The sequence below is a fragment of the Penicillium malachiteum genome, assembly GCF_028827825.1.
Source record: "Penicillium malachiteum strain IBT 17515 chromosome Unknown utg000002l:1.0-8849297.0:1.0-8852440.0, whole genome shotgun sequence".
NCBI classification, from domain to species: Eukaryota; Fungi; Ascomycota; class Eurotiomycetes; order Eurotiales; family Aspergillaceae; genus Penicillium; species Penicillium malachiteum.
In genome coordinates, this window is record NW_026643095.1 from 7,316,685 (window position 1) to 7,329,118 (window position 12,434).

General features: G+C 45.2%; 4 protein-coding genes across 4 annotated transcripts; 2 read left to right on the top strand and 2 right to left on the bottom strand.

Annotated features, from left to right (window-relative positions):
• Positions 1-90: 90 nt before the first annotated feature.
• On the top strand, positions 91-1,791 carry N7483_005707 (general substrate transporter; the record flags this gene model as incomplete). Its single annotated transcript, XM_057089144.1, has 4 exons — positions 91-283; positions 362-533; positions 597-1,075; positions 1,133-1,791. The coding sequence occupies 4 exons, from the start codon at positions 91-93 to the stop codon at positions 1,789-1,791; spliced, it is 1,503 nt and encodes a 500-aa protein (XP_056948973.1).
• Positions 1,792-4,419: 2,628 nt separating this feature from the next.
• On the bottom strand, positions 4,420-5,713 carry N7483_005708 (FTR1 family protein; the record flags this gene model as incomplete). Its single annotated transcript, XM_057089145.1, has 5 exons — positions 4,420-4,921; positions 4,999-5,444; positions 5,493-5,540; positions 5,572-5,621; positions 5,686-5,713. Coding segments are annotated over 5 exons (1,074 nt in total), but the record flags the coding sequence as incomplete, so codon positions are not given.
• Positions 5,714-6,257: 544 nt separating this feature from the next.
• On the top strand, positions 6,258-8,205 carry fetC (putative ferrooxidoreductase Fet3; the record flags this gene model as incomplete). The annotated part of the gene is made up of 4 exons (XM_057089146.1): positions 6,258-6,599; positions 6,655-7,370; positions 7,436-8,086; positions 8,160-8,205. 4 exons carry the CDS (start codon positions 6,258-6,260, stop codon positions 8,203-8,205), a joined length of 1,755 nt encoding a protein of 584 aa, XP_056948975.1.
• A 737-nt stretch (positions 8,206-8,942) lies between these two features.
• On the bottom strand, positions 8,943-11,244 carry N7483_005710 (ferric reductase family protein; the record flags this gene model as incomplete). The annotated part of the gene is made up of 5 exons (XM_057089147.1): positions 8,943-10,121; positions 10,185-10,237; positions 10,296-10,528; positions 10,584-10,969; positions 11,044-11,244. 5 exons carry the CDS (start codon positions 11,242-11,244, stop codon positions 8,943-8,945), a joined length of 2,052 nt encoding a protein of 683 aa, XP_056948976.1.
• Positions 11,245-12,434: the final 1,190 nt, after the last annotated feature.

The following is a 12,434-nucleotide window of genomic DNA, read 5'->3' on the forward strand; positions in this document are numbered from 1 at the left end:
GACAATGGGCATATAAGAAAGCCTGTCCATGAGAATCTATCAACCGGGGATCTGCAGAATATCACAGATCTCGAGACAACAATATTCACAATGCGTTCCTGGTACGGACGGGGGAAACCCCTGCAGAAGGCAATTACAGCATGCTGTCTCGTTGCGTTCATTTTGTTTGGATACGACCAAGGAGTTTTCAGCAGCATTGTTACCAATGAGAATTGGAAGAAGCAATTCAACTATCCTAACGATTCGAAGGAAGGAATTATAGTTGCTATAACCTTGGTTGCCTGTTAGGGTGTTTCAGTAAGTCGACCCCTGTGATATCTCACATGTGCAGCATTGAACATCGCTGACCATGGAAATATAGTAAACTTCTTTGTTGGAGAAAATCTGGGTCGTCGGAAGACAATGTGGCTTGCAATGGCTGTGGTCATTGTTGGTGCTATTCTACAAACTGCTGCTTTTACAGTACCTCATTTGGGTATTGGTCGAATCGTGACTGGCGCAGGCACAGGAATCAAGACATCTACTGTCCCAATGTGAGCATAATTCATCTTGCTTATTTTATTACCCTGAAGAATGATACTGATGATTGATCTCAGGTATCAAGCGGAAATGTGCGAAGGAAAAACTCGAGGCCGCCTCATTTCTTCAGAAGTCCTTTTCACCGCTGTTGGAATCGTCATTGCATATTGGTTAGATTTTGGCATTTCTTATACCGATGGTGCCATTGCTTGGCGTCTACCCATCGCGATTCAGATCTTTTTCGCAATATTCGTCATCGTGCTTGTATTTGGCCTGCCGGAATCCCCTCGATGGCTTATGAATCATGGCAGAGAAAGAGAGGCAGTGGACGTGTTATGTGCAGTCTATGATCTAGAGGAGCACGATGATTTCATTGTTAAGGAGCACAGAGCAATCCAGTCTGCTCTCGAGCTGGATAACTTTTCTAGCAAGAAATCTGTTTGGAAAATCTTCCGGAATGATGAAATCAAAACGGGCCAGCGAGTTCTGCTTGCTTGGGGCATGCAGCTGATGAATCAGGTTGGAGGGATCAATATGATTGTCTACTACATACCAAGTGAGCTACCCTTGAATGTCTCACATATATGCAAAATTGACTAACATGTTCTCTCAGCGGTCCTGCAGAATAATGTCGGACTTACTGGAAAGCTTCCATCAATCCTGGGTGGATGCGTTGAAGTCATGTTCATGATCGGCTCTCTTCTTCCAGCATTTATGCTAGATCGAATGGGACGTCGTCGAACAATGATGATTGGTTCATTTGGCCTAGGCGTATGTATGCTCATGATCGCGGCCCTTCTCTCTCAGGTCAATGAGCCTCACGGGAAGGAATACGCCTCTGCCTCTGTCGCATTCTTTTTCTTGTATATGCTCATCCATGGCATGTCTATTAACTCCGTGCCTTGGGTGTATGTGCCCGAGATTCTTCCTTTGGAAGCCCGTACCAAAGGAACTGCCATCGGCGTCAGTTCAAATTGGCTGTGGAATTTCACTATTGTCATGATAACGCCAGTTATTATCAACCGCATCCAGTGGAAGGCCTATATCATATTTATGATGACAAATTTTCTTTTCATCCCGGTTGTTTACTTCTTCTACCCCGAAACTGGCAACTTGCGGTTGGAGGATGTTGACTTAATTTTCTCTCGTGGAGGCGATCCTGTGAAACAGGCCAGACTACTAGCAGCGGAACTGAAGGCCAATGGCCGCATTGAATCCGATGATAATCTCGACGAGAAGGAGATTGAGGCCGTTGTGATCGAACATGCTTGAGCTTTATTACATATTATGACAAGATCAGGACACTTGCCTTGAATATTTGTCTTTGATAAAGCAGAATCCCGAATCGTCTTCAAGTTTTTATGCGTATGAAAGAAGACATTATTCGAAAAGCAGTAATATTCCAATGTTGATGTATTTCACTGGCACGCATAGTGAAACAGGAAACTGATCACAAAAATGAAAATAAACTAATGGTCAATCATTTGGTTCCTCCAAAAATCCATAGATAACTTGAAGTCGCCAGAGAAATCAAGTCTTGCATCCCGCCCGGGCGGGTGCCAGTATTGACATATTCCCCTCTTGAGGGTGGTGAGCGGCCCCTCGCCAAATCCTTTCAAAGGGGGTTAATAGAGGCCGAACTGAAACTTCAATGTAACAACACAGGACTCCGCAGTCGATAGGCATTGTCTGGGTCGTGATTTTCGAAAGTAACCATAATTGGCAGCATTGCTCGGCAGACGTTGCTGGCTCGTCCTAGTACCTCAACTGCGTACTGGTTCAGTTGCTCTGTGGCTTTGAACGCAACGCGGAACGCTCCAAGCTTCGAATGTACTCAACCTGCCACGGTCAGACCATTGCTGATATCACTGAGAGCCTGATGTGTCATCCTAAGACTCGAATGGCGGGAAAACATCGGTATAGGACCTCCCAGTAACCAGGCACACCTGCAGGTAGTTGCGAGCAAGTCCCATCACTTCAAGTTCCTGCGAGTTCAGTGTGCTGAGTGACATTTGGCCTGTTGTGATTTGTATTCCACTCGAGGTCTTACTTGTCACTCACGCAAAAGAACAAGAAAACAAGTTGAAAACTGCGGAAGACTAGCATTTTGATGATGAGTAGGTTGTCACCGAGCAAGGTGTACTCATTGGTTTCATATTTTCCATGAAGGGCGATAGATGCCATCCAATGCTTGCCCAGTATGAGGTTGTAGCTCGAGATAGCGTCGACAATCAGGCACACCAGGACTCGATTAGACCCTGCGACTGATATTCAGCCAACAGCCCTTCAACGCACGATCCTGAATGTTGAGTTTGGTTGGTGGAGTGAAGAGTTGCTGAGGAGAATTTACGATTTTGATAAGCGGTCTGTCTTGCTTGGTTTTGATTGTAATCGCAATTTTGGCTTGTCATCCTGTGGGATCAACCCACATCCTCACGTCTTCACGAAGTTTGATCTCAACCATACCCACTTCCTAGACTACTGCGGGTCTGCTTCTGCCTGTGCCTGTAGTAATTATAGGAGCCCACCCTCCATCTTGGATTTCTTTTTCTGGGCATGCACATTGACTTGAACACCAACAAACGATGTAACATCGTCGCTGAGCCCCATGGCTTCGAGTTCATTCTGAATGAGCCTAGCTAGCCTCACACTCAGGCAAAGGCTGCTTTGGACGATGACGATGGCCACCGTTATCCCAGTAGACAATTACCAGATAGGCTCAATGCTCAATCTCGTGTTTTTGATTTCAGACTCTGATGAATCGCTCGATTGATGCCTGGTCATTCGGGTTCGGCCTGCTACAGATATCGCACGAAGCACTGTGAGCAGTCGAACGCAATAAACACCAGGACATCAAAGCACTGGTTCAACTTAATGCATGGACCCTGGTGGTCTAGGCTCTCGGGCGATCCGTTTTCTTCGGTCGTCATCTTCCTTGAGTTTCTCTTGAAGGAAGCTCTGTGTGTCTTTGCACATGTTGATGGCCTCTCTCGCTAGTCTCATTCCAGTCCCTCGCTCGGTGTTCTGAGCAATACCCTTGTGGTTTTGTATGAGAAGGCTTGTAGACAGTTATCTTGCCTAGACAAGGGAAGCCATGGAGACTTCTATACGGGCACTGCCGGGCTTCCACTAAATTCCGCTTGCGGATCACGGCACGATGTCCCAGAGTGATCATTTCGATGATAAGAATTTGAGTTGACGAGTCGTAGTCGTAAAATAAGCGGAGAAGATAGTGATCGCTTCAAATATTTGATATGGAAATTCGTGTGCAAAAGAAGAAAGGTCCGTCAGAAAGATGATATAGTTAGTTTTTTTTCCAATATGGGTTGGAAGGTATCACCATGTTAAATTTGGAATACCAGCTTAAGCTATAGAGATGAGATGCCAGTGGACTGTCACGTGGATGGTAGGTGATGGCTGGATGAAGGACTTGAAGTTGAAACTGGATGTGGAGGAGAAGGGAGAGGAGTTGGAACAGAGAAGTAGGAAGAGTTCAATGAGAGAAGGGACGTAGAAGCGGATGGAGTAATTGGAGAGAATGACAATCGCGCTTGATGAAAAGTAAATTTGAAGTAAGAGAAGTGGTGCGGTGAAGGTAAGGTTGGAATTGAGTTATTGTGAGGGATACTTTAGAATCTAGAATGGATTCCTGAATATGAACGAGTTTGAACTTGAAAATGAGAGGTTTTCAATTTCACGATTGTCTCCCTCATAAAGATGTGCTACCTACTATTATATTGATGAATAATCTTTTCCAAGTTAAGGATATCATTCAACCCTCTTCAATTCAACCCTCTTCAGTGTAATCCGGACAGATGTTCACCCACAAAATGTTCCAAGGTTCCCACAGATGTGTCCAGGCTATGCCTCCATGGTCATGACTTGCGTAGCAGGTCCCACCAGGGCAGAGGTTTTAACCAGTGAGTAACTTGCAGAAGCTTCCGTGGCTGCGTTATTCGCATTTTGGCCCTTTCCTATGTAGTCCCGAATTTTCTTTTTGAAGTTCAGCATTTTCACCAGAGGAGTCACGTAGGGAACATGTCCTTGTTTGTCTTTGAAAGTCATGTAAATATAGCAGCAGATAACAACAGCCCAGTACAAGTTGTATGACAGGACAGATCCATAAGTTGCCGAGTTAGTCCAGCCGAAGAGTGCGTTGAAAATTCCCCATCCACCACCTCCGCCGAGTTCTGGGTTGCAGCAGTTGACGTGCCATACACTCTGACGAATGTCATATGAGCCGGCTCCAGATCCAGTCTCAGATGCATCTCCACCGATGATATTATTCCAAGCATTGTTTTCGAAATACCAGACACCTCGGGAGCAAAGGCCTGCGGCCACAAGGTAGAGGAAACATGTCGAGCCAATCATGAAAAATTGGAGTGATGTGGAGTTTCCTCCTCTATTTTTTTTTGAATTGTCAGTCTTTGAAAATTGACTTCATACATATTATGAAAGGATGAGGTGGGAAAAACGAACCGATATAGAGCATATCCCACCAAACAGCCAGCCAGTAATCCACAGAAAACCGCGAGAGGGAAGGAAGACGCCGGTAGACCTAGACCCACGCCTCCAACATAAACAACAGCTTCCAGTCCCTCTCTTAGAACAGTAATGAATGGTAAAAAGAACATGACGTGTTTCTCTGAGTAAGCCTTCAATCGTGCCATGCAGCCCGCATTCTTCGAATCCGTCTTCTGCAAGGCATTCGCCAGCTTCAAGCGCCATTTCTCTTGCATTTTGTTCACTCTTAGCAAGGCACCTCCCATAATAGAGATGACAATGGAGGCAAATAACCCAAGAATGCCTTCCCAAATGTCCTCGGTATTGGTAAAGTGATCCGCACCAAGTCCATAGAAGGCACCAATCATGCCCGCCCCGATACAGATACAGATGAATAGTCCCATAGTGACGCCCCACCATACCTGCGAACATTAGATTAGACCAAAAAGATGAAGCAAGAAGAAACTTACCTGTTTTCGTAGTCGTTTATATACTATAATGTCACCATCTTCTCCCCCCTAGTGCTTGTTTAAGGAAGGCCAGGAGAACTGAAACAATGATACTGCTCTCCAGACATTCTCGGAAGCAAATGAAGAATACTAATACCCAGTCAGTATCCATGGATGCATCCATTGTATTTGAACCTGTCCTCGAGTCACCTACCCGTCACTGCGAATATCTCATTTGCCATTTTGCCGATTCTAAGAGGCTCAGTTATAAAAAACGAAATGCTTGTCAGAACCGCGAATTCTGGGACAAGTCCCTTGACTTTATTTTGGAATTTTCTTTTGCAGAATCAAATCTTATCTGATCCTATCAATCCTCAGGCTGTGGATACTTTGTCTTCCTCGCAACTTGAAGTTCCGACAAAATAAAATTATTTTCCGATACCGCGGTCTATTTTGACTCAATATAATTCACTATAATTATCGGATTTTAGTTTAAATTCCGGAGGTTAATCAAGGAATAGAGGATCCACTGTGGATGGGACCTGGCCAGTGGCGCCAATACTACCAACATTTGAACGCAGTGGGTCTTGGGAACAAAGACATCTGGAAAACCACTGCTGGCAAGAATGGAAGAAATGAGCAAAAATCGAACCATAACTTGAATTTTCCAATGAATCTTGGGGACGCCTGTTATCAAATCCGATATATACCTACTCACCTTCGGCTCTACATGCACTTCGTCACGGTGCCTTGAGCTTTCCTGATTTCTTTTTCAAATTCGCGAATATGGCTATTCGAGCGGTCTTCTTCTGGGCATTAGCCCTGCAGGTCGTTGGCGTTTTCTGTGACACACTCACCTTGAATTGGAATATTACTTGGGTTGAGGCTAATCCGGATGGATTAATGACTCGCCCAGTAATTGGCATCAATGATCAGTGGCCGCCGCCTGTGGTCAATGTCACCAAAGGGGATCGTATTGTCGCTTATGTGACCAACCACTTGGGTAATGAGACGACAAGTATTCACTGGCATGGTATTTATCAGACCAACACAACCTATATGGACGGTGTTCCTGGCGTGACACAATGTGCGATCTCACCAAATTATACCATGGTCTACAATTTCACGGTATGCTAGTAATCATAAATGACTCCGTTGCAGCAAAATTTCTCATGAGAACTAGGTTGATCAAACGGGTACATACTGGTACCATTCTCATGTTCGTGGACAATACCCAGACGGTCTACGCCAGTCACTTGTTGTGAATGATCCCGAAAATCCATATATTGGTGACTATGATGACGAGATCGTTGTGTCGTTATCCGATTGGTACCACGATCAGATGCCGGAGCTCTTGAAGCAATTCATCAACGTGGAAAATCCTACTGGAGCTGAACCTGTCCCCAAATCCGCCCTGATGAATGACACCCAAAACCTGACGGTCTTGGTTGAACCTGGGAAGACTTATCTTTTCCGATTGGTCAATGTGGGAGCATTTGCAAGCCAATACTTCTGGATTGAGGATCATGACATGGAAATTGTTGAGATTGATGGCATTTGGACTGAGCGCGCCGAGACAGATATGATTTACATCACGTCCGCCCAACGATATAGCTTCCTGGTTACCATGAAGAACGAGTCAGACACTAACTATGCAATGGTGGCCAGCATGGACACGGACTTGTTCGATACTGTGCCTTCTAGCCTGAATTGGAACGTCACTGGATGGCTGACATATGATGAATCGGCGTCGATGCCAACGCCAGCTATCAAGCAAAGCTTTTCCCCCTATGACGATGTCGATTTGGTCCCAACAGATGGACAGGAAATGTATACCGATCCTGTCGAGACCATCACCCTAGACTTGAGCATGAATAATCTCGGCGATGGTGCAAATTAGTAAGTCACTATCCCTTTGCAAGTACCTCAGAGAACTTGAATATACTAATAACCTGTCTCCGCAGCGCATTCTTCAACGACATCAGTTACGTGTCTCCTAAAGTGCCATCCATTTTCACTACATTGACCACCAGCTCAGCCGCGACCGACGCGGCAATATATGGCACCGACTCTCACGCATTCGTGCTGGAGAAGGACCAGGTCTACGAGATAGTGCTCAACAACGATGACACCGGCACACATCCAATCCACTTCCACGGTCGCGCGTTCCAGGTCCTCTACCGGAGTGCTGTGGATGCAGGTCATTATGATCCCTCAGCGAATGTCACATTCCACTCTGTGCCAGCCCGCCGAGATACTCTATACGTCCCAGCATCTGGGCACTTCGTCATTCGCTTCAAGGCCAATAATCCGGGAATCTGGATATTCCATTGCCATATTGAATGGCACATGGACGTCGGACTAGCGGCAATTTTTGTCGAAGCACCCATGTATATTCAAGAGCATTTCACCGTCCCTGAGAATCACTATGAAATATGCAATGCTACCGGTGTAGCTACTGCTGGCAATGCGGCAGGAAATACTGAGGATGTGTATGATCTGACCGGACAGAACAAGTCTGTCGCACCTCTACCTGCTGGTTTCACAGCAAGGGGTATTGTTGCTCTGGTTTTTAGTTGTGCTGCCGCTTTTGCTGGAATGGCGTCTATTATCTGGTAAGTGGTTTTCAAGCTGTCGAGAACATTTTCCGTTGGAATCTCATTTACTCATTCTTTTTTAACCTGTCAGGTATGGCATCGCCCCTTTTAAAGCGCCTCCTATTACGTTACAGTGAATGGGTATCTGAATCATTTGTGGAAACTATTAGTATCATCTCATTTTTATCTCAGGCTCTTCTCTTCAAGTTTTTATATGTCAATACCATTCAATTTAAAAGCTCTGTAATACATCGTCATACATAATTCTCTTCCAGACACCTTTGTGTGCTTACTATATAGGTATACGTTCCGGGGCACAACCTTGAAATTTGTAGTCAGGCGACTCTTTCATGCACATCTAGTTACCACCACTACTAACCCCCCCTCCATGCTCCATGAGTACTATCATCCTCTTCGTCAGATAGCAAGCGCCATTTTTATCATTCGTGGCGTGATCCTCTAGACTAAGGAAGGTTGTGAACTATGGACCCGTGACGGAGGATGTGAGCATTTGATGAATGGAGCCTTGGAATGTACTAGCTGCCAGTTTGTTCTGTTGTGTAGTGGTGGGTGGAACTCAGAACAAGTGAAAATATTTGAATGGTGAAGGTGAAGTCTGGATGTATGTATGATAGGTGGTACATAGTATATCCTCGGCTCGGAGAATGAGCCAAATGTTGGAGGTTATCCATTTACATGGAATAAGAGAGAGTGAGAGAGAACTGAAGCTCTGAAAATTTCCCTTGAAATAGTAATCAACAATGGACTCAATAGCTTTAGGTTTTTGATAACTGAAACTTTTTAAAACTTGAACAATGCTCCATCATACTACTCCATAATAATCTCCTGACGTTTTCTTTTGACCGCATCACCATCACCACCCATATGCCTCTTCAAAGTAATCCAGCGTGCGACATCCGTTCTTCAGGGCTTGGTGCACTGCCGCCCGTGCTTCATCAGCCATCGCTGCCGGACCGCATACCAACACAGCGGCTCGAGAGTTACTCAGCTTAGCCTCTGTCCCAGATTCTGCAATCAGAGAAGCAACTGGTGCCCGACCAGATTGGATGATGATCTGTTTGGTGACTTCATCCGATGAATGCACAGATGTAGAAATGTTTGTAGGGACATTCTTTTTCGAGCAATAGAACTCGAATTCGATTCTCTGATCACAAATTGCAGCAGAAAGATCATTTGCGCACACCTCCTCCACAAATTCTGGTTGACGGACTGTCCAGACGAGCTTGATTTTACTGGTGTATGAGATTGCGATTTTCGACTTTCCAAGGAAATCTTGAACATAAGGCACCGCGCAAGCAATGCCTGTGCCACCCATGATCATTGTAATGCTGTCATATGTATGCAGCATTTGAGTGTGGCCATAGGGACCCTCAATCAGAATCTTTGGGTAACAAACTCCGCCACCTTTGATGCATTCGTTGCGAAGGCGTTTTGTCCAACCATCGTACGGACGAATCCAAAAAGTCAAAGTGTTGCTCAAAGAGCTCGATCTGTATGATTTTAGCTTCACAGCGTCATCGGATGAATCGGACAACTGAGCTGTGGTGGTTGTTGTGACTTTCTTCTTGACAATTTCCGGGGTATTAGGCGACGAGTCCTCGAAGCCGTTGGTGAAGGCGCCAAGAGTAAAAGGATGATTCTCCCATCCTCTCAGTGTATAGGGCTGATATAGATAGTAAAATTGACCAGGACGACCTTTTAATGAGCTTGCGGTAGGCTGGAGATCGATACGAATCACATCGCTCGCAGAACTATACATGACAGATGCATTTGTTGTCTTCGCTTTCCCAGAAAAGACAGAGAAGTTGCAGTAGACCAGGCGGACCAATCGAAGGAAACGATCAAAACACCATATGGCAACAGTCGGCCATAGATATCCATTGTATTGGGTGCCAAAGTAAGAGGTGTGGATGAAGAGTGCGACGATCACGACGAGAGCCAAAACTATGTGGATGACGAGGAAGACTTCATAGGATCTTTGGCGAAGGAAAACAGAAGAAAACCCGAGCATAATCGATAACGCGATGGTTGCCTAGTGATGGGATTTGATATTAGTGTTCAATCTTGGCTCAGTAGATAAAAATTTGAAACTTACCACAATTCCGAAAATAAACCAGTTCTCCTTGAGGGACTTGAAATATTTCGGATCTGCAGGAGGTTGCTTAGTACTGGTTCAACAGGGCATGGCAACTTGAACATATCGTACAGTAGACAATCCACTCAACTGTATATCCGATGGAGTGCACAATCGCGTAGATGGTGCAGATGCGGGCAATATGACGATGGAATATGTTGAAAGACTGGAAGCTGAACCCAGTAGCCCAAAGGAAGATGTTATTCCGCCCACTGAACATCCACAGCCAGCACAGGCAGGCGTACGATAAAATAGCTGTTCGGTCTGAAAGCATCTCCCAGTTTTGCTCCGGTAAACTTGTGACCCTATTGTATGGAATTCATTAGAATGCATCGAATGAGTATGGGTTCGATCACGTACGTTGGGTTGCCGGAGAATGTATCATAGCCTGCAAATCCGAGAATGATCGATAGCGCCCAGAATCCAAACACAATGAGTGAATCAAGACGATTGGGGATATTGGACCACCAGAACAGTCTTTGGTGGTATGTACCGATTGTGGCAGGAATCACAATGTAGAGAAGGATCCAGTGACGCAGCATTGCAAGAGATTTCGGAAGAGCCAGTTCCCCCTGACTAGATTGATTCGGTTTTTCAATGTCCTTTGCTTTGGACTTGTTGAATCGAAGATAGTAAAACCACTGGCCGACTTTCCAAAGCGTTCCTAAGAACATCACGCCACCCCAGTAACCAATAAGTCCCCAGCCATATAGGAGATTGATTGGCATAGCTTCATTCGAAGCTTTCTGCAAGGAGTAAGTTAATATTCTCAAGATATACAAAGCACATGCTAATTGAGCTTTGAGGGAATTTGACATACCAAAGCATGGTGATACCTCCTATACTCTGACTTGATAACGACCACGGGGCTGCTGATCGTCTTTGTGTATGTTGAGGGGTTGATAACGGGTAGCGTAGCGACGACAGAGTCTGTCATACTGGCCTCAATTGTTGTCAAATCAATTAGTTCCGACTCGCCATTTTCACAAAAAGCCTTCCAGAATAATATGCCAGCATCCATCGTCCTAGGAGAGCAGTAGAGGGTCATTGAGGCATAGATGGACTCAACCTCCAGTTTATTTGTGCATTCTGTGGCAGAAGATGTCTTCTTTGACCATGAACCACTACTGTCTCCATGTCGTTTATGAAGTTCGCTTTCTCTCTTCTCTGACCAGGAACCACTTTTTGAACTGCTGGAGGAACTCTTGGTATAACTAGAGGAGGTTGACGAGGAAGTTGTTGAGTTTGTCGAAGAATTGCTTGATGATGAGGCACTTTCAAAGGTCAAGGATTCCAATGACTCATATATTGCATAGAAACAGTATTGGCTAGGCTTTGTAGGCTTATAGCCGCCCGCAGAGACGGAAACTGACAAGGCGAGGAGAATGGCCAACGAAGTCAACTGCATCTTGCAGTGCCGACTCACGACTTGTTGGACTACGCAAAAAAAAAACTTACAATTCAAGAAAAGAAGTTTGCTAACTGCGCTAGGGCATACTTTATATTTAGATACTAATTCCAACAGGGCTATATTGGCTACTCGGGTATGGTAGATCGTCCATATCTGGATAAACTGGCCTCACTGGACTTGGACAAGACCGGAAAATAATTCTTCATCCGAAAGTTCCAACATTCCTTGGACTTTACTGCATCAAAGATTCTGTGTCAAAGTGGAGAATATCGGATCTTAGACTTCGTTATGACTATGTACATACTTGAGGTGTGCTTGATTGATAGCGCAAATGTGGGTATGACTGCTGCCCAGGTGGACTGCGCTCCACTACTGGGGATATCATTGCTCTGATAAGCCTAGTCCCGCTGGCACATACGAATTTTCAAACTCCAGCAACTTATCAGTCTATAGACTGATCATGCTAGACTCGAAGCACATGATAGTCCTGACAAAGTTATCAATCGCCCCACTTGAGACCCACAACCGGAAGAGAATTTTCAGTTAACGCCACCGGACTTTCGCAAGATATTTATCTTCCGAGCCAGTGGAGCCTGCCAGAATTGGAAGACTAGGTAGCCCTGGAGCGCTCCGAGTCGTTTCCAAGGTTATGTATACTCTCACCAGGGGATAGTGTGTCTGTTGTCCACCAAATCCATGGTGTCTGCACCGAAAATTTGAATCCTCTATCCATATTCGAACCCTTTAATACACCGATCGATTTATATGGAGCTAGTATCCGAGTCTTAACAAACTTTGCA